The sequence below is a fragment of the Bacillus rossius genome, chromosome 1, assembly GCF_032445375.1.
Source record: "Bacillus rossius redtenbacheri isolate Brsri chromosome 1, Brsri_v3, whole genome shotgun sequence".
Taxonomy (NCBI): domain Eukaryota; kingdom Metazoa; phylum Arthropoda; class Insecta; order Phasmatodea; family Bacillidae; genus Bacillus; species Bacillus rossius.
In genome coordinates this window covers 43,950,401-43,972,923 of record NC_086330.1, presented here as the reverse complement: position 1 = coordinate 43,972,923, position 22,523 = coordinate 43,950,401, and the positions used below count along the sequence as shown (strand labels likewise).

The 22,523-nt window shown below is 38.4% G+C and overlaps 1 protein-coding gene across 1 annotated transcript in view; it reads left to right on the top strand.

Annotated features, from left to right (window-relative positions):
- LOC134535395 (lachesin-like) overlaps nucleotides 1-22,523 on the top strand; it is a 69,844-nt gene that overhangs the window by 22,038 nt on the left and 25,283 nt on the right. The window contains exons 2-4 of the mRNA XM_063374472.1: nucleotides 10,150-10,310; nucleotides 14,057-14,264; nucleotides 20,323-20,493. Of these exons, the coding sequence (XP_063230542.1) occupies nucleotides 10,150-10,310; nucleotides 14,057-14,264; nucleotides 20,323-20,493 (540 nt within the window). The remainder of the gene's footprint in view (nucleotides 1-10,149; nucleotides 10,311-14,056; nucleotides 14,265-20,322; nucleotides 20,494-22,523) is intronic.

Below are 22,523 nucleotides of genomic sequence, written 5' to 3'. Positions count from 1 at the left end.
TCTGCGAAGAAGACTTCTTGCTGGCTCCGACTGGCGGTATAAGCTCGTTACGCCCGTGATTGTGTCAGTGAGAAAGCTGCTACACTGTTAGAAATTACAGTAGATTAACGGACTTTTCTACCTCAAATAAACGAATAACTGTATCTTCTACGCCACCGTATTTCGACTTTCGAGTTCTGTTTATGGGGTAAGAAAACACGCAGAAGAAATAAGTGTTTTTGTAGGAATCTTAACAATTTTTAGAATGTTTTTCTACTATACCAAAATTATCCTTGTGGATTCATGTTCAAAGTAAGTAAACTTAGAACCCGTAGTTTAAAGAAGATACCCGTACAATTTCGAAGATTCCTGGATAATTTGTAACCAGCATTCGCCGCAAATTTAAGGTGAATATATTTAACAGTGTACTACTGCTACTACTGATACTGCTAATACTTCTACTCCTGATACTACTGCTACTACTAAAATTATTACTACAACGATTACTGCTGCTGCTACTACTGCTGCTGCTTCTGTAGGTGTTGTGTAAGTTAACGTTCGTGATTCACCGGGAGACGACATCGTGCAATTAAAAATAACTCTTCCAGTCATAAGAGCGAGAAAATGTTACGACTATCTGGTCATAAATTAACTTTTTGTGTAAGAATGACTATTTCAACTCATAGGCTTTAAGTGTGCTGAAGATTCTACGGAAAACTTTGCTATGTTAATAACTAAAGTCAAATGATAACGACCCCTCTGCATCCTTATAAAGGAGTTTAATGCTGATTCCTTGCTGTTTTGTTGTTATATATATATATATATATATATATATATATATATATATATATATATATATATATATACACATAACATACAATTATCACTTCGTGATGGTATTTTTACGATTCTTTCTAGTGAGTTCCTTTCAAGAGTGACTTCAGCATCAGGACCATTAAGTTAGGAATTGTCAAGAGACGACATGCTGTAACATAGTTGAAGTCACTTTTTTTTTTACCTCGTCATTGCCATATTGCCACGCCAAATACATTCCGGAAATGGTGCTTTACCACGTCTGGTGATATACGTATACCTGAAGTATGAACTAGAATATCCTTCGTTAAACACAGTCAATTCCACTAGGTAGGTTCATTCAAAACCGTTTCCGCAATGCAGACACTACACTTCAGCATATGTCTTGGACGTCTAGCCAACATGATGCAGACTATTAGGTGTAATATAATAATTGCTTCAGCCGGTTATCATTGAATCGTGCAGACGTGGTCACTCCCTGTTTAGATCAGACTCTAAATCCATAGACTAATACCTCCATGAATTTCAGTGACGTGCACGTCTCATGAACGCAGTCATAATAACCACTGCCTCCGAGGATACAACCAGCTTAGTTGATGCTAATGAGGTGTGCCACTGTCAAATGCGATGATTCTCTAAGACACAAAACATTAATTTTTGATGTGTAAACATCTTAGAACACGGTATACGGCATTTGGTACAAATATTTTTCGGGAAAAGGGAACGGAAGTCGATGAACGTAAATGTGTTAACAAGATGGTAGCAACATAAACCCGTATATAGTTACTTTCGTAAACATTAGGGGACATACCAAACATATTGGTGTGTCAAACGAAACTATACTATAGTGAAACTACCCTATAATATATTTTATAAACTATAGTAGTCATAGTAAAAATTAATTTCACATTTGAGAATACGTAAGAAAACTGGCATTATAATGTAATTATACATATTCTCCTTCTTAATTTATTGAAATAGCTTGGCTTCTGGGTTGTAGCTGCTGCGAAGGCAGTATACCTACTGCTTCCTGATGATGTCGACTGCAACGTCAATGGAGTCATCATTACCTTCGACGTGACTACAACCCAAAAGCCAAGCAACTTCAAGCAATGGGCGCGAAAGCCTGCGATCTTTACCTCATTCTTAATTTACAAAAGGCTCAGTAGCACAGCGACAGAGCACACGCTTGATGACCTCAAAAAACGTGGTTTGAATCTTGTCATTGGTAAAAAAAACTCTTATTCTTACTTTTTATAACATTATAATATTATATAATAATGTTTAATGAATTCAATAACGTTAAGGTATATTTGTGGGAAGTATTTTACAAGCTGATTTCAGTCGTTTAAGCAAAAATCAAATATTCAAACATATACTTAGTGTTATATTATGTGTTTTAAAATTATTCAGGTTAATATTTTAGTAATTCCACAGAAGTAGAACTTCTATCATGTGCGTAAACTTTATAGTATTATCTGTTTAATGAATTTCAACAATAAAGACTGTATTTTAGCGAAATTCAGTGCCGAAAATCGGGCCCAAAGCCGAGGATTAGGAATTTTTTAAGTATTTTTCGTGCTGTTTCCTTGTTTCGTGCTGCTATCTGCGCGTAATGGTGGCAAGCAACGTTTACGATTGATTCCAGAAGTGAATTTTAGCGGCAGGCTCAGAACGCATGTGTATGATTGGCGTCCAGAAATTTTGTTACTTGAAAAACGAATATTTTTATCAGTATATTTATGACGCTCTGCATTATTTTTAAAATTCTACATTAAACGTCGTGTCAAAGTTTCGTATTATAAGTTTATTTCCAACATGAACAACATGTGAACACATGAAATTACTCGTTACCGAGGTTAGATGTTAAACATCACTGGTTAGTTCTAAAACACTCACTCGTATATATATTCAACTTTGCTGATTATTTTTTGAGTTCACACGGCGCTGTTAAACTGTGAAAAATATCGGGAAATTTACAGGCATTGAAACGAAGAATTGAGTATTCTTCGTAATTAAATACCTATAGCCACCCCGCCGTATTTTTCGACTTAGTAATTTTTGTTATAAATAGGGTAGACATGCAGTGGAATAAATACTCGTGTTTTTTTTTTGACGTGATAACGTCTTATAAATCGATGAACGCCGACTGCACGCACGAAAAAGCATGACTCATTGTCTCGTTCCTCCTGAGCCGAGCGTGCAAGAACCGGCCAACCACCGTGCGAGAAAATCTATCATATCAAACAGGTTAAGGTACGCAATTTTTCATCAATGTTTTCTTATGACGTTATCACGTAAAATTATCGTCCGTAAACCGACTTTACAGACAACACCCTTTTTTTACAGTAGTCTTTACCAGTTTTGAAATATTTTGCTTGTCTTGAAATATTTTGTATTCATTTTCGAAGTAGGTGAGCTTAGCACCCGTAAATCTACGAAGATATCGATAAATTCGTCAAATTCGTTAACATACTTGGATAATTCGTAACCAGCGTTCTTCGTAAATTTAACGTGGAATTTTTTTCAGTGCCAGGCATTGTAATAACAACCCTGCCAGCGGTTTGGTTAAAAAAAAAATAAAAATACAAGCTCACTAAAAAGTTTTCTCTATTGAAATTTCTCCCTCGATTGTTGCGCAAACATGTCCTCTTTTTAATGAAACGTCTCTCCCGACTGCGAGGACACGACGTCTCCTGCAAGAAGCGGCTGGCCTATTCTTCAGCGACGGCTCGGGCGAAGAGGAAGGTCCGTTAAGGAAGAGAAGGAGGGAGGGAGGAAGCGAAGGACCTCTGAGGGAGGCGCGCTTGTTCATTTGTCTGCGAGTCAATGTGAACCTTGGGAATTGGGGTTACGGGAACAAATGGAAGAAGTTTTCAGAAATTGCAAGGTTGAGGAAGACGTCGTCCTTATTTTCTCCTAACGTCTTTCCTCGTGGAAACATCGTCTCTAGTCGCACATCATACTATACGAGCGTGCGGGGAGCAGTCGAATTTCTTGCCATGTTAAAACATATATAGTTAATTTCCTTTTTTTAGCGAATAATTAAAAATAATATTCTGCTTTAATAAAAAATCATCATTTCACTTAACTTTCGCTCTCACGCGCATTTTTGGTGATTTCATTTCTTGTCGATTCTATAAATTAAGGGATTTCACTGCAAATTAATTCTGATAGTGTTCTTGCATTTGTTGTTGCATCAACAACTCTCTAATATTTTTCTAACGTTATTTTCGAGCTGGAAAAAAAGCCAAGCAAGTGATTATGATTGCGAGAATATTTAACGCTATTTGATATTATTTAGTACATATATGTTGAAAGATTTTAGACGAAACGAAAACTGCAAGAGAAATATCGTGATAAATTTACAGAAAACCGTCTCAATGAATGATAATAACAATTACAATAAAATGAAATAAACAACATGTTGTTGATTAAATAATAATATTTTTTTACATCACTCTTCATTCTTAAGTTATGTAGTCTGAAGAAATAAACGTGTTTTATATCTAATTTTTTTTCTATCAAAGTTTCTGTCATCATTTTAACCGCAATGATCGTGCAGTGTGCATATAATTCTCTCTAAAATCACCTGGAAAGTTTCTTCAGAACACTACAAATTTACCTTTTGTGACTTTATGAATAATATAAAAACTACGCTGTAGACCTCTAGCATAGACAAATGCATTTCGAAACTAGGATTCTGTTTCTTAAGGCTCAGTATCATAAGCCAAGTTGTTTTTTTTAATTTAATTTACATTTATTTTTATTAATGCATTTTCCTTTTGGACTACAATACTTCTCACCAGGTTTTTACTAAACGTTATTTTAAAACTTTAACAGGTCACGCAAGTAATTATAATAATGAGCTTTTAGTAACTTTTGACCGCTATTATGTTATATGTAGTAAATATCTGTTCAGAAATTTGGAGGCTGAACACAAAATGCAAGATAACTATTGTGATAAATTTACAGGAAAAGCCATGAAATAATATTAATGAAAAGATAATAATATAAAGAACTCGGCGTGTGACACCGACCATATCATGAGCCGACTTGCGAAACTATGAAGAGCTTCGCTTCAGCCTTGTCAGTTGTTTAAATAATAATTGATTTTTTTTCCTCAATAATACTAATAGGCGTCAGGTAGGCGGAGCTCTGAATGAAGTTTTTCAATAATAAATAAGTTTTTTTTTCTGAAATTTGTGTATTTTTCATAAATGTACTTGATGTGTCTATATTGTAGGAATTCAGATCATTTAGGGTTTTCTCTTGGATGTAACTTTTTCTAGTAAAAAGTTAAAATCATTTCCCTATCGAAATGATTTTGAAAATACCCTATGTATAACTATACGGTATTTAAATTTAAATAAAAAAATGTTGTGTGATGTATATAGATAATACTGCGTTTTATTTTAAATCTAATTATAGTGTATTTTTTAAAACACAGATACGAGAGCTACAAAAGTTATACCGTGATCATTTTGTGTGAAATAGTCACTTAATCTTAATCACACGCTGGAGTGCAGTCAAACAGTTATCTGAAAACGACTAAGCAATTTTTCACGCGAAGGTTACTTAATGAACGTCACTGTGACGTAAAAGCTCGCTCGGCGAACTAGTCCCTTTTATTTTCCATTTGTTTAAATTACGTACACGCAGCTAGGTCTCTAAACTCATTGCAGTGACTATTGGCCCATGAGAGGGGGGATGGGGAGGGGGGTTAGCGAGGTTTGCCAGTGGATGCCAACACTTTGCTTTACGATCAACTCGTGCGAATTGCGTAGTGCTTATTCGCTCTGCTAGGTTAACACAGAAAAAGTTAATAACTAAATAAATGACAGTTTTTGTCGCTGCCATCCAGTAATTTATAATGTACGAGGTGAGTCTGAATTCGACCGACAAACTTTGGCTGCAGGTTCATCACGACAAAATAAGTTGAAAACTTGCACACGACATATAAAGTGCTTCCAGAGTCTGGTAAATGTATATGAAGTTGGGGCTGAACCACATTTTGATCGTATATAATAGAAAAAATATTTTATTTAGAACATTGAACGTCTGAACTGCGTTTGATTGAACGATATTCTACAACCACCGCATATATTGTGGCTGTAGCAAATTATTTCATTGAAGATACTAAAACGTCTCAAGAGTATGTTAAAAATAAAGGTGTTATCCTCAATTATTTCAATGAAACAATTTTTCGACAGCGACAAAATTCACGATGGATGCAGAACTTCGTTTCATGAAACATAATTCAGACGCTCTGTGTGCCATCTTAAATATTGTTACGATTTTTAATGTGAGGGAGAACTGGGTTCGTAAGGGATAGCCCAATTAAGTTTTGTTACAGTTTTATTGATTATTAATATTTGCATTAATGATAAATAATTGTACTTAAAACTGTCCGAGCACAAATCACTGGCACTTAAAAATGATTATTCTCAAGTCACTCAATGTCTGTCAAGTTCCACAGTTCGCACTCCTCGATGGAGCTAGGCTCAACAGTGGTTCGCCCCTTACCTCGCGCCTGTCCAAACACGCACACTCTCTCTCCACTCAGTAGTCGCACTCTCGCGATCTAGTCGAACTCCGCGTCGCGCCACTCTCAGGGGGATGTCTCTCACCCTCTTCGCCGATGTCACACATCCCTTCGCTCGCGGAACTCTCCGAACTCTCGGAACTCGCTCGAAACTGTCGCGGCACTCTCGCGGCTTTCCCCTTCGCGGAGCTGCCGCGGAGGCCGGCGTCGCTGCTTAAGTACTTGAGGCGCCCTTCTCGAACCGACGAGAGCGACTGTGACGAGTCGCGTCATCCTGGGCCGATCCGACGCTTGAAACATCGATAAAGGCGTCGCCCGTTCACGCCACTCCGCGCGGCGGCCCACGGGATTCCCAAGGCCGCTCAGCGATAGATAACAGCACCGAGGCTGGGCGGCAGGGGGGAGGGGGTAGTGACGACCCTTGTAATCCGGCCAGGTGCGCGTGGCATGCCTTACGTCAGTGGCGGCCACGTGACACGGCGCATGACTCCAGTGGCTGTGCAGGGCCGCCAGCCAGCTCCGAACCTGGCATCGCGGTCTGGTCTCTCGCGTTCGTAACAATATTTTATCTATTACCTATAATTAGAGCCACGGAATTTTCGCGGATTCATTTAGTCGCAAGCTAGAATGCAAACCTCCACACTGTCGCACTGTGTTCATGATTGGACCGCAGTTATCTGGACACGCCCCTCTACGATCGTAAGCCAACGATGTCCAGCTAGGAGAGAAGTAAGCGAATCAGTTAGTGCCAAATAACAAGGATAAAAATGTTCTCGCTAAGAAATCAACCAATGGGAAAGTAAACATGTGTCGATCACACCTATAACTTTGAATTCTATCCTGAGGCCAGAATAATCCGCGAAATTTCCGGGACTCTACCTATAATATATGTTGTTCAGCCCCAACTTTCAAAACGTATTTCAGACTTGGGAAGCATTTTAGTTCACAAGTATCTCTGTAGCCTATATAATATTTTTTAATTGCTAAACCTGTTCATCGTACACAACTTTTAAAACGATAAGCTTAGTTTCACAGACCTAACATATTTCTAAAGTTCTCCTCTTGCTCGATCAACTTTGCGGTTAGAGTAAAAAATAATAATAATATTAGCGGAATGTCATGCATTGCCACGATTTTAAGGTATTTTAAATCTCGATGACCTGACCTGTAACCTGACCAACCTGTCATTTTAGTTACTATCACCTGGACGTGCGAATGCCGTACCTCCGGGGAAGGCGTAAAGAATTAATTCTTATGGGGTGTTTATTTATGTAACCCACCTAACCTTAAAAGAAGCTTTTTACCTTTGCAGTAGCAAAAACAAATATAAATGTGCATGAACACGCTTTATCCAAACGACTGAAATTGGGGTTCAAAGAACAGTAGGATCCCCTTGAAACAGCTTTGTGCTTGATACATAAGATTTTTATCACTAGCAAATAAGTAATAGGTCACTGTGAAAACAGTTTGTTTTTACTACTAAACACGTGGCATGGTGAATTTACTAAGTGGTGAATAATAAATTTGTTTTGGCTGTTAGCTCGGTAGAAGATCTACGAGCAGGCACACAGACTGTTAGTGGTTTACCTGATTAGTTGAAGTAACGCTAATTAACTTACACTGCCGCTGATCGTTGTACGCGAATTTATTAAAGATGTCCGCGTTCATTTGACGGTAAATTGGTCTGCGGTTTGATACCAATACCCCGCATGACTAATTTATTTATGAGCACTGATTTAAAGCATAAGTGTTTCTTAAACCTTTGTAGTATTGTAGACCAGGTCGTCCTAATCATTCTTGTAAGAGAAACTATTATGAAAAAACTACAATTTTTCTTTAACATTGAAATCCTCTAGCAAATTTAATAAAGTTATATTAAGTTTGGCCAACCTTTATTTGTGTTTGTGGTAATAATATCGCTTGTATAACGCCCGTGGTAGTAATAATTACTGAGCTGGATCATAAAGTCAACACCCCTGTATAAAGTTTGTGGTCAATATAAAGCCTATGTGTGTTTCTCACGTGATTTATTTTAGAAATTTTTTTTCCTTATTTTATGGTCTATTTTTTCCATATGAATGATTTAAGTACGTAGTAGGTAATTAGTTATCACAACAAGTTACCTTGCTCTCACTGTTTAGATATTATTCTCGCTCTTTAATAATTGCCATTGTTAGAACCATGTTTGCGGTAGAGGTCGCTTGGGGGGGGGGGAGATATATATATATATATATCTCCCTTGAATTTATGAATAAGTTTGCGAGTTCTCGGTGAAGGCAGTTGTTATTTTTGGTGATGCAAGGTTGCTGTTAAAACACCTGGAACTACAAACCACACACGAAGATATGAAGTTCAGAATGATAATGTAATTGTCCAAACCTCATATTGACATGTTTTTTGAATACACAAACTATACTTATAGAATGTCCCAGAACTCTAAGTAAAATCCAGAACATTTGATAGGCCAATTAATTACTATTTTTAAACAAAATACCAAAATTATAAAAGTGTCGTTTATAGGCATTTCTCTTAAAACCATTTTAAATCCCTAACATGCACAAATGTATTAGATACACTACTTTTTTACGCAATCATAAATAACAATTCAAAATAAAATCAAACATTCTATGTATACCTTTAAGAAAAAAATCTTTTGGAAAACTTATGCGGCAAACCTTTTTTAATCTGGTTCATTGGACTAGTCATACTGTAAAAATATTACTTTGCTAACTTAGCATTTTATTTTAAAAATATGGCGAAATACAGCAATTAACTTTTTAAGTAACTTTTAGCAAAGTAATAATTTTACGGTGTAAATAGTCAAAATTACCCGATTAAAAATTTTTGCCTCATAAGTCATGCAAAGAATTGGTTGTTTTTTTTTAAGTATAGCATTTTTTATTCTATTTTTAATTGTTATCAATTGTAGGATTATTTTTGATAGCAAAATATTTTAGTCGTGGTATTTAATAAATTGGGTGAGGTTTGGGATTTAAAAACTTTTAAATAAATATAACTATAACTCTAAAACTACAACTGTTTTTTACATTTTAGTTTTTGATTCATAATCACAATAATTTGTTCTATATACTGTTCTCGGCTTGACGTTGAGTTTTGGGATATCTTTTATATATACATATATACATATATATATTCCCAATACGCTACAGGAAAAAAATATTCCTCCGCCACAGCTTTTTGTGTGTTGTCGCTAAGATTATTATTTTTTGACGTGACAACGTCTAATAAATCGATGAACGCCGGCTGCACGCACGAAAAATTGTCCCGTTACGCTTTGTCCCGTTACGCTCATTGTACGCTTGCGCTGCGTCTATCTCTCTTCCACTCGATTGGAACAACCATCGAGTTTACTTTTTCGAGGCACGTTAAACTTGAAACACTCCCATTCGTTTCCTACTTTTCCTATCATCGTCCTATCCTTAACAGAATAACACAGATTGGAAGAAGTTAAATAGCAAACATGTATAAAAGTTATAGTTAAAATAATCTCTTCGTTAAATTAATGAACATATTTGAATTAATGAGTGCATTTAAAAGTCAATTTATCGATTAAATTGTAGATTTCATTTCACTCCTATGTATCCACACAAAATAGTGATAATTCAATAAAAATTATTCAATTTTATTCATAAAAGTATGCAATCATTTCATCAATGTTTTGTTATGACGTTGTCACGTTAAACTATCGTCCGTAAACCAACTTTACAGACAACCTTTTTTTTTTGCCTTAGACCTGGCCGAAAGACTGCGATGAACAGAAAGGCGGACTGGCGGACTGGCTTGTGTTGCAGACGCCGTCGTGGACTTGAAGTCCGCGGCTCCAGGCCAGCCCTACCTTTCCGCGGCCGGCGGGGACCCCCCCGACTTCAGCCAGCCAATCAGGAACGTGACCGTGCCGCTGGGGAGGGAGGCGGTGCTCACCTGCTCCGTCGCTCATCTCGGCAACTACAAGGTCCTCGACCTGGCTCGGAGTTGGAACCTGGCGCTTAGTTGTTGAGGCATAGGCGGCTCCAGGGACGCTTCCCGGGAGAAAAATCTGCAGTTTCGAGACGTGACGTTAAATAAGTCAGCGATTGGCCTGGGAATATTTACTTATTCATGGCGCCAAACACTAAACCTTAACGGTTTTATTATTTCACGAGTGTAAGCAGAATTTCATTTCGGACGGGGAGAAGGGGATAATGTGATAAAACCACTTTACCCCCCCCCCCCAACCCCCCCCCACGCAACACAAATATTTAATTATTTATTTAATTTAACTAAACGTATAGGATGTACTATCAAAAAATCGATAGAAAAATCAGGCTCGGGAGAAGCTATAAATCTCCCCCTCCCCCCAGCATTGTGGTAACACGCTTGAATTGAAGTCACTTTTCACCCCGCCATCGCCATACCTCAACTCCTAAAACATTGAGCAAGTGAGGCTTTACGGCGTCTGATGATGGTTTAAAATATTTATTATATTTTTCGTCGTTAAGCAAGGTCGCTGCATATAAATACAGATATACATATAAACATATATATATTTCTTCCACAATCCAAATGCTGCACTTCACCCGATGTTTGGTTGCCCCGCGCAAGCATGGCGCAGATCATCTTCTGGACAAAGAGCGTCTTCACGCAGCATCCATGCAGTACCCATGTAGTATACTTGCAGTATGCATGTCCTTCATGCGTACACCTTGTACACTTGTCTCTTGTTTTTTATGTGTAAACATCTTGGCTCTAGTGATACGGCTTTTGGTACGAGTAATTTCGTGAATGGAATGGAAGTAGATTGGAACGGAAACGTGTCAACACTGTGCTGCCATCTGTAGAAGTCACAGTAATCTCGAAAAGATGGCGGAGCCACGTGTTTCATCTGTTTGTATTAACTTTTGAGAACATTGGGCGATGAACTAAGCATATCGGTGTGCCAAACTAAACTTTTTAATAGTACAACTATGCTTTAATAATTAATGTTATAATTTGTAGTCTTAAAAAGAAATTACTTAAAATATACGCATTACAATTTTGAGATGGCGCAACATTCGTCATGTTGTAGAAACACAACAAATTGTTAGCCTAAATATATTCAACGCCATGTTTATTAAAAAAAGTTCGCGATTAAATTTTTACTGTTAAATCTTAAATGTAAAACCAATTCAGTAAGGTTAAGGTTTGTTTGTAAGAAGTATTTACAAACTGATTTCTGTCTTTTAAGCAAAACCATATATATACATATACTTAGTGTTATAATATGGGTTTTTTAATGTTTCGCGTTTATTTATATATATATAGGCCTATATATATATTGGACTGCAACTTTTAGTTTAAGAAATTCTTAAAAGATAACGTTCCGTTCGTAATGACTTAGAGAACCAAAAATTGTTAACTATATTTGATCTAATGTTTGTTCAAACTCAATAATATTATAAGGGTTTTTTTTAGCATAATTTGTGTTATTACAGCTTATTTACCAAATAAAGTCAAAAAAATTTGGCACAGGCACAGGGCATGTAGAGTAGGTAAAGATATCAATGAACTTGCGTCAGTAAATGTTTATGTTTATTGCTAGAGCCTTCAAGTGTGCGATGGGATTCACTGGATCCCTGTCGTGTCGTGAGGAATGCAGTGATAGGCGATCGTGTGCACGGTACACAACACGCCGTACGTATCTTACCGATACGGCAATTTACGTAACACGAATCCAGTGTACCTAGCAATCATCAGAAGCATTTCTGGTTACATGATCGTGGACATTTCGACCTCTTCGACATGTTCTGCTTTTTTACCCAAATTTTTAACGTGTACCATGGATACATGTATGATTGTGAAAAGTCATTCACACTTAAGGTACTATGTTACTGGAACTACCGACCGCTATGTTTGGCAGTGACTGCCAGCAGTGACGCTAATAACGTCCATGGTAGTAGTTTCTGTGCTGGGTCATAAAATCAACACTCCAGAGTAGAGTTTACGGTCAAGTTAGAGCCTAAGGATGTTTCTCACTTTGATTTGTTGAAGTATTTTGTTGTTTTTTTTTTTCTTATTTCATTGTCTATATTTTCCAAATGAATGAGTTAAGTACGTCGTAGGAAATTATTAATCACACATCACACCAAGCTACCTTTTTCTCACTACTTGAAACGTAAATGATAATGCAGTGGTGCCCGCTAAGATTGTACGCACTGAGATCGGTGTTCGGAAATTTTTGAAAATCATAATATCCCTAACAGCCAAATAAAAGCTGGCATTGTTTTACGTCACACTGTTACGCACGACCCGTCGAAATTATTGTGCATGCTGACACAATTGGGTAGGCCTACCGAATCGGTGCTCATGAATTATGAGTGATGCCCGGTTAGTAGGATCGAATCGAACCCGCATGAGCCGCCGGAGACCCCAAGGAGGGGAAGGGGGTAGGAACAATGACTGTCCTAAAACTCTTGAAGGCGGAGGGGGGGGGGGTTACCTGGTATCCTAACCGATGGCTCTGGGTGTCTTGTCAAAGAATAGAGGGTCCTCTCCCAGCATATTAAAAAATATAAACTCATTAAAACGATATTTTTTAAGCAAAACAGACAGCTTAAAATTTTTAAGATGAGTAGTATAGTTTGGGGGCTCTGGCGCCAGGGTCCAGGGTCCGGTGCCTGGTGCCGAGCCACATCTCTGAATGTGACGTCACGACCATCTCTGACGTCACGGCGGCCATCTTGGATGACCTTGACCTTGAAATTTGACCTTGACCTTGACCCGGCGGCCATATTGGATCCGCCATCTTGGATCCGCCATATTTAAATCCTGTTCCCCACCCATTATGATGAAATTTTCGTCTCTGTCGCCATATTTATTTTTTCTGTTCCGCTGGAAGCCGCCATATTGGATACCATCGACTTTGTTTCTGCTGTTTGTTCATAGAGAGCGCCAGCGTCGCTCTGTCTCATCACATAACGTCGATGTTCCATTACCTACCATAGCTATTATGTCGATGGTATCCAATATGGCGGCCTCAGCGGAACAGAAAAAAATTAATATGGCGACAGAGACGAAAATTCCATCATGAGTGGGGCGCTCGATTTAAAGATGGTGTATCCAAGATGGCGTATCCAATATGGCGGATCCAAGAAGGCCGCCAGGGTAAGATCAAGGTCATCCCAGAGGCCACGAGGCTCGAACCCCTCTACCACCCAGCCCCAGCGACATCAAGTGTTTGAGCTTAAATGACTGAAATCAGTCTGTAGATACTTCCTGTAAACAAACAACATTATTGAGCTGATTCCGCGTTATTATATTATAATATTATTAAAAAAATCAAAAAACTTCCAAGGACGATATTTGAACCACGTCCTTTGAGGTTAAAAAGCGCGCGCTCTACCGCTGTGCTAGTAAGCTTTTGGTAATTTGGTAGGAGAATGTTCATTAAAATGTTTTAAAACATGGTATTATTTTTTATAATGACTATTATATTTTACCACATTTATTCCAGCGTAGTTTCACTATCATAATGTCTCGTTTGGCACACCAATACGTTTGGTATGTCCCCTAATGTTTACGAAGGTTACTATATCCGGGTTCAAGTTGCTGCATGTGTGTCACCTTCTTGTTCATCAGCTTCCAGTCCATTTTTCTCGAGGAATTAACAGCCACCAAAGCGGTACGCCGAGAGCTAAAATGTAGACACGATGACGCGCGATCAACGGGGCGGTGACCGTGCAGGTGGGCTGGCTGAAGGCGGAGGACCAGACCATCCTGACGCTGCACAACAAGGTGGTGACGCACAACTCGCGGGTGAGCGTGTCGCGCGACGGCGACCACACCTGGAGGCTGCACCTCCGCCAGGTGAAGGAGGCGGACCGCGGCTGCTACATGTGCCAGATCAACACCAGCGTCATGAAGAAGCAGGTCGGCTGCGTCGACGTGCACGGTGAGTCCCGAGTCCTCCGCCACTGTCCGGAACCACCGCCACTTCTCACTTTCCACTTTTAACTTTTCACTTATCACTTTTCACTTTTCACTTTAAACTTTTTACTTTTCACTTTTGGTAGTACGCACACTGAGCAGGGCCGTCAAGAAGAGGGGGCGGGGGACAACATTTCTGGGGCCAGGGCACCAGGGGGTCCCCGGTTGGGTTTCGAGATTTTTTTTTATGCTTGTGTTTACACTTGTAGGGCGATCATGACAAGTCTATTTTTTAACAGAATTCACACACAGACAAAAAAAAATCCTGTACTTTTACCAGTTGCCAATAATTATTTAATACTGCAAGAAAGATATTATTGTAAACAACTCATGGCTATGGTTAATTTTTTTTTGCATATATGGAATACGTCTATCGGCTTACGAAAATTGCCGTTTAATTTTATACTTTTATTGATGTTTCATTCAAAAATATTTATTTTAAACCATTTAAAAGGTATTAGAATATTCATTGATTATAATTTATTTTGTTTTATTATGATTTTTAAATATGTACAGTAGTACAGTTAATACTGGAAAGTATTCAGGGAACGGTTTACAAATAACTTTATAACTATTGGAGATACTTGGACAACACAAATCGTAAATGGCCGGGTAAGAATCCGAACCCAGTATTACTGCGAACACGATTTTGTAGTAATACAGTTGTTTTCATGCAAATGTACAAATCTATAAATATATGCAATTTGACATGAATATTTTTGTTCCATTTACAAAAACGTTTACAGTGTTGTAAACTTTCCACAGATCACGTTTACAGTTATGGGCACAGTGACGGACTTCTTGTGTGTACATTAGATAATAGGGAAAGGGGGTACGACCAATTTGTTTTTGTTTCCAGACCCTAGGTTTCTGCCGATGCTCTTTGACGCTGAGAATTATGTGCAGAGAAAGTACCCAAACATCACAGGTGGGGCTAGTATTCTGGTAATGGATGGTTTTAATTGCAGCACCCAGATTACAACCCCCTGATTTATTAAATGAGTGCGTCTTACAGTACTCACCAGTTATGTGTAAACATCAAACCTCGTTAACGAGCAAACTCGTGCGTTTTCATGTTTTTCATGTTGTAAATAAACTTATAATACGAAACTTGGACACGATATTTAGCCTAGAATTTCTTTTAAATAATGCCGATCGTGATAAATTAACTGATAAATAAAAATAGCCGCTAATCAAATACCAAAATTTCTGGATGTGAATCACACAAACTTTGTGCGACCGCCGCTAGAACTGGCTGCTAAAATAGTAAACGTTGCTTACTACTGTCAAACGCAGTTAGCAATTAGCAGCCCGAAACCATTGGAAATTTTTAGCTATTAGCAGTGGCTCCGATAAAACCCTGGGCTTTGGACCTGATTTTCGACAAGGAATTTTATTAAAATACTGCTCATCTTGTTGATTCACTAAACAGTTAATACTTTAAAGTTTCTGAAACTTAAAAAGTTATACTTTTTTATAATTACTATAATATTAACATGAAAAAATTTAAAACACATATTAAAATAATACTTATATTTGCTTAAACAATTTAAATCAGCCTGTAAATACTTCCTACAAACAAATAATGAACATTTTTGATCTGATCAAACAGTAGTATTATATTATAATGTTATACAAAAAAAGCAAAAACTACTTTCCAGTGACGAGATTCGAGCCTCGCCCCTCAAAGTATTCAAACGCGCGCCCTATCACTGCACTGCTAAGCCTTTTAAGAATTTAGAAGAAGAATGTGTATTATAATGCGTGTAATACCAGTTATATTATGTATTTTAAAAGTTGTAGTTAATTTTTGCTATGACTATTTTATTTCACCAAATATTTTTCAGGGTAGTTTCATTTGACCCACCAATACGTTTGGTATGTCCCCTAATGTTTACGAAAGTGACTATATACGGGTTTATATTGCTACACGTGGGTCCGCCATCTTTGCGACGCATTTCCGTTCGTACACTTCCGTTCCATTTTCGCGAAAGTACTCCTACTAAATTCCGTAGACCAAGAGCTAAGATTTTTACACGTCCAAAAAAAAAAATCCGCGCCACCGTTTTATTTTCCGGCACGAATCCTTGATACTGATTAGTCAAAGGCTGTGCCACGTGCTTGCAGGAACAGTAAATGTTTGCCACGGAAATTCGGTCCTGCACAGCCTCGCCCGCGCGCTATACTTCGGCATTCTTGTGTAAACTGCAATAGTGTCACCTGTTAGACTTGAAGGGTGACCCGCGCATACCTGTATCACCCCTATAGTTCATGCATACGTAGTTATTCTGATCTGGAATAACTGAAGAAAATAATAGCTTTACCTCTTAGCACTAACCAAACTTCAGAACCAGAAACACAATGATCCATACGAAAGACATTCTATACCAGCGATGATCAACTGGTATCGTTCACTAGGACCCACTCAACGAAATAAACAAAATTATCACATGTACTGTTGTGTGCAAGCCGTCTTTGTTAGCATGCATGTATAACAAGTTTTTCACATACACTGTTCCGAAGCCATGATAATCTCACATAAATACTGAATAATATTATATAAATTTATAACCTCGCATATAAAATGTTTCATGGAATTCTATTTTTTTTTTTTTTTTAGTTTTTCTAATTATTATACCTGCTTAAGAGAATGGTTACTGTTTCTTCAGCAAATATCACATTTTTTGTATTTATTGATTATCCTTCAGCATAATGCGACATTAAAATATTTTTTTGTAAAAAATCTAATAATCGGATTAGTTTCAAAAATAAGAAAAGAGTGAATTTAGCCACCGGTATTCTATACTATAGTTTATATCATTTCCAGGAACAGTTATAAGGTACCTCCAAACCAACTAATTGCTATATCTAAATTATCAATCTGAGAGGAAAACATGTACATAATTTTGGTTCCTTCAAATAATTTTTCTCAAAGCAGCAACATTCAATTTTTTTTTCTCTAGAAAATTTTCTTTACCAAACCATCCATTTTATAAATATTAATTATTCTCGTTATCACACTTCCGTATGGAACTTATATCAAAGTGGTTCAAGCTACTGATTTTTGAACTCGTGTTCCATCATATTCAAGATTCGTAAACCTTGGGAATGAAACCATCTGGGAATTTACTAGCATGTTTATTTGTTTAGTATTTATTTATCTTCTTAATAAAACTCTAACACTGTCTGAATGACAGACAACGTACACCTTAAACCGGTGGATCTATAAGCATGAAATTTTGCAGAGGAGTAACTTATGTAACGTAGGTGAGCATTAAGAAAGAAATGTTGAAAATGTGTATGGAATTTTTTCATTTTTTGAAGTCATAAATATGGAGATTTGTGTTCAGGCTTTGTAAATAAAACTCAGTTGTATCAGTGTGTTAGGTAATTCATCAAAAATGAGGATCAAATACTTTCCCATCGGGCACACGGCTAGTTATATAAATGCCCTCTCATATTTCACGTATCCAATAATGCATTTAATGTAATTTTCCGTAATAATACTGGCGGTTCACTTATGTTTGATTCGTTTAGTCACATGAACATAAAACCATACAGTGGAGTAATTTCGTGTCAATGAAAATTCAGCAGTTGGGCCATACTTTAGTTTCATCTCCTGAAGATCTTTTTAGCCAATCACACATCTACGACCAAAGAAGTGATGAATGGTATGCGACCCAGAATTGTCGCCATAAAAAATAGTCAGTTAACGAACAGATGAAATCGAGATAAACAAAGCAGCAAGTTTAACGTCATTTTACACAGGCAGCTGAACCCGATGAGAAACACATTTTATATGCCTTTTTGTGCACTGTGCTAAAGTTTACAAGTGAAAAGAGTTGATGTCAGACTCAAAATGCAATTTGTTTATAAAATGTAACACTTACCTCCATTGCATGTTTAAAGTAAAACTGATTATATTTTTTTTCCATTTTTTAAATATTTTTAATATTTACCACTAAATTTTTAATTTGAAAAATTATCGCCATTAAATTTAAAAAAAATTAAGTTTGCGTTTATGATTAAATCGTTTTGTACTTGACGGAACATAACTTTTGCGATGGACGTACGGAGGTTTTTAATCTCAGTGTTCATAAAAAGTTTGACAAAGAAGAGATGATAATAACAGCCCCAAGTGGTAATATCCCTTTCATCTAAAAGCTTTTACCTACCTCCTGATAATCAATATCGCATTATCTCCTGACAGTCACCTCCTTTAAAAGGTTTCTTTTATAGCGAGCTTCTTTATTAACATGTGATGTAATTTTAATAAGATTTTATATGGAAACATGAAGTATGGTTTAAGACAACTTAAAAATCGTAAACTAAAAAAAAAATTATATATACCCAGTAAATAACATAATACACGTTGAAACAAATGTTACTTCATATTTTTTCTTCTATTACGTATGAGTAGATGAAATATTCCGAAGGTGGGACAATGTATTTCTTATTGGTCTACAGCTTAGTGGTAGCTTGCTGGTGGTGGTTTGCCAATCGTGAGGTATAGGCTATATGTCGGCATTTCCACCGCTCGTTGCCTATGATCAGGAGGTCGGCGGCAATTTTAGATGACTCCACGTCCGCCATCTTGGAATCCATTATTTTGAAAATCCGTAATTATTAAGCTATAAATTCATAAAAAAAATTCAAAAGTTCATCACAAAATCACTTATTTATTTACTCATTTATTAAATTGATTTCCATCGCTTTTTCGATACTTAATCGATGCAAAAAAATTGATTTTAGGCAAATAAAATTAATTTAATAAAATATGGTGAAAAATCCTAAAATCGGCTTAAACTTCCTCATCTACCAGCTTCTGATTTATTCAATCGATTCCTGTCCTTGGTTAGATCCTTGGTAAATACAAAAAAAAAATATATTGTTTTAGAGAAAAAACTTATTTAATGAAACATTGTGAAAAACCATAAAAACTGCTTAGATTCATCATCCACCAACCAATAAGCTGTTGATCCTATCTTACCCACCATCTAGTAAATTCGTAATTATTAATAGGTACCTATAGAAATTCTGGAAAAATCTAAAAATTCTCAAAAAAAATCAAATATTAATTCACTGATTCGTTCGATTGATTCCTGTTTTTTGTTCAACCCTTGCTCGATGATAGATATATATATATATATATATATATATATATATATATATATATATATATATAATTTCAGGTCAAAAATATATATTTAATTTAATTTAACATTAGAGTGGCAGGTTCAAGTAAGTGCGTGTGGCCTTGTCACCTGTGGTCGCCGCGCCGGCGAGAAGCCATGCCTGCCAGGAGTGCGACTCTCAAAGATGCCATAGGCTTGCTACAAAAAAAATTCCCCTGTGTGCGGGCTTCCCGCTTCACTCGTCTGCACTGCGAGAAGCCGCGTAGTTTAATTCCCAGGCGGAGAACTTCATGGAGAGGTGTTAAAAAAGGTGTGACTGTAGCATCGTTACAAAAAAGGTTCTCAGGACTGAACGGCTATTAAGCGGGTGAGTGAAGTGGATATGTAGTAAACTAAAACTGTCAATAAAAAACCTTTATTTTTTTCTCGTGAGTTTATTTTTTCTTAATGGATAAAAAGATAATCTAGCCATAGTGTAATTGCAGAACTGTGAGCCATGGTCAGGGCCGCAACTAGAATCTCTGGCACCCGGGGCATGAATGGATTCATGCGCCGCCCTCCCCCCCCCCTTCTTTTTTGGACATACCACACCAATAAAGCGGGGGATCCGGGGGCCCTCCCACGGAAAAATGGTGCTATGTTGAAACGTTATATCGTAAATCAGATTAGACATTCCTCGCACACAAGTTAAAAAAAAACTTTTTACCAGTTACCAGTTGTAGTAGGAAGGAATTACAATGCAAGCGATTTCGGCGCCCCCACAGCTTTGCGCCCGGGGCGTATGCCCCGCTTGCCCCCTTCCCCCCTAGTTGCGGCCCTGGCCATTTTTCCCAGAGGGATCTCCGGTGGGCTCGGGAGGAGCGGGGGTCACGTGGTTGGTGCCGACAGTGCCGCCCGGCATCGTGGACGCCGAGTCGAGCAGCGACGCGACGCTGCGCGAGGGGGACAACGCGACCCTGCGCTGCCGGGCCGAGGGCCGCCCGCCGCCGCGCATCATGTGGCGGCGCGAGGACGGCGAGCTGCTGACCCTGAGGAAGGGCCCGCGCGACGTGGCCAAGGGTGAGCTCCCCGCCCCTTCCCCCTTCCTCCATCCACCCCTCCTCAGGGCGCGGGAAGCCTTCTTTTCACAGACGAGAGAGCCAAAACCCGAAGTTCCCCGAAGTTCATTTTTTTTTTTCGGTATCTTTAAATGTAGCTATCCTAACAATTAAACCGTCCACGATTTTTTTGAAGTATTTATAATGTAGCTAACCTAACCTAATTGACCATTCGTATCCCTTTATCAACACCGCCATATTTATTTTGCAATGAACAAAAAAACTGAAGATGCACGATCGGGCATTTGGCTCTCTCGTCTGTGAAAAGAAGGATTCCCTTCCGGCTCACTCGGGCCTCGCCATCTCGACGTTTCGAGCATCGAGGTGCCGCTTGCGATGAAGCTTCTCTGCTAGCTCTTTCTTTTTTTTGTTGTGGTTTTACACAGCACGTAACTGCTTTGGCCACACGTTGGTGTCGTCATCGTGACATTTGTAGTCGCCCGCGTTATATAATAAGTCATTCCCTCGCCTGTATGGTGGATGTGTGGTCTGAGATGTACGATCCATGCCTTGACATGCAAAAATTTGGGAAAAAATATCAAATTAGAATTTTAGAAAAAAATTTGTAAACTCCAAGATGGCGGGACCTAATCCCCCTTCGCCACCGTCCGGCATTCCTCCGCCCGTCACTCTTTACATCTAGCCAAATCGATAAATCGATTTATAAACTTCGCTTCATCCATCCGTCAGAATATTTTCTCAAATAATTGCTGCTTGTTTGCTATTTATGTACGTATTGTATTAGCACTTGCTCGGAAAAATTCAGTTGTAATTAACTTGTTTCGACGTGAGTTTTAAGAACCGCAGTGTTATCACACGAAACATCTGAACGACCAATACAAACACCACAGGCCTGCGTTCTGGTAACAATTGACTGCCACAACTAAAACCATAGATATCATCAGGCTTTTGACGGAGCGACTGATATAATTTTTCAGGCCATCCGATTGGTTGCGGTCACGAGACTGGAGGACGGATGACCAACGGACGGAGGCGACGGTCTAGTGTAATTACGTCTTAACTAATAAACAAAAGGTTTCATCAAAATACCTAAAGTATTTTTAGATTATTGCCGAAACAAACATACAAACAACAAACAAAAATTTGTAAATAATACTTTTGAGTTCCGAGTGAAGTACGGTTGCAAAGCTGAAACTTAAAGGAATTGACAGAAGGGCATCGCCAGGAGTGTAGCCTGCAGGGTAGGTTGACTCAACACAGGAAACATCACCAGGCCTAGACACCAGGAGGATTGACAGCTCTTTCTTAATTCGGCGGGTGGCGGTGCATGGCCGTTCTTAGTTGGTGGAGCGATTTGTCTGGTTGGTTCCGATAAGGAAAGAACCTCTGGTCTGTTTTCAGTATCCCTTAGCACTTCCGGCGATAAATGATCTTCCCAGACGGACAGGTGGTTTCTAGCCGATGAGATTGAGCAACAAAAGGTCTGGGAAGTAATCGGGTTACGTGATGTTTGGGCCTGGCTGGCTGGCAGCCGGGTAGGAAACGACGAAATCCAGCACAGCCCAAAACCAATGCGGACAAAAAGCTCCCACCTCTTTTTTCCTGTAATCAAACTTGCTTACTTAGTGCGTGACTTCGGCACCCCACATGTGTCCACGCAGGTTCACCTGGGCCCGAATTAACTAATTACTGTCTACAGTTAAGATAGAGGAGTTATTCACAGTATCAATTGCTGCCATGGCTATCCAATCCCCTCCTACACAGAAGAAACCCTGCATGATTAGGCATGTAATGCTTCGACCTGAGACGCACTCACAGTATTGCCTACATAGACAAACTCCCAAATAAAATTAGTTTACAGGTATGTTAGGGGGACTGGTGAAGACAGCGCACATCCAACTTGGCAGCCCATGTCACTTCCCGTTCTAAGTCCTCGCAGGCTGTGGTAAACTCCTGTGTGTACGACGAATCATAATTCATCTGTGAGAGACTGTCCACGTGTCTTCAGGCCGACTTGAAGGGGAAAAACGT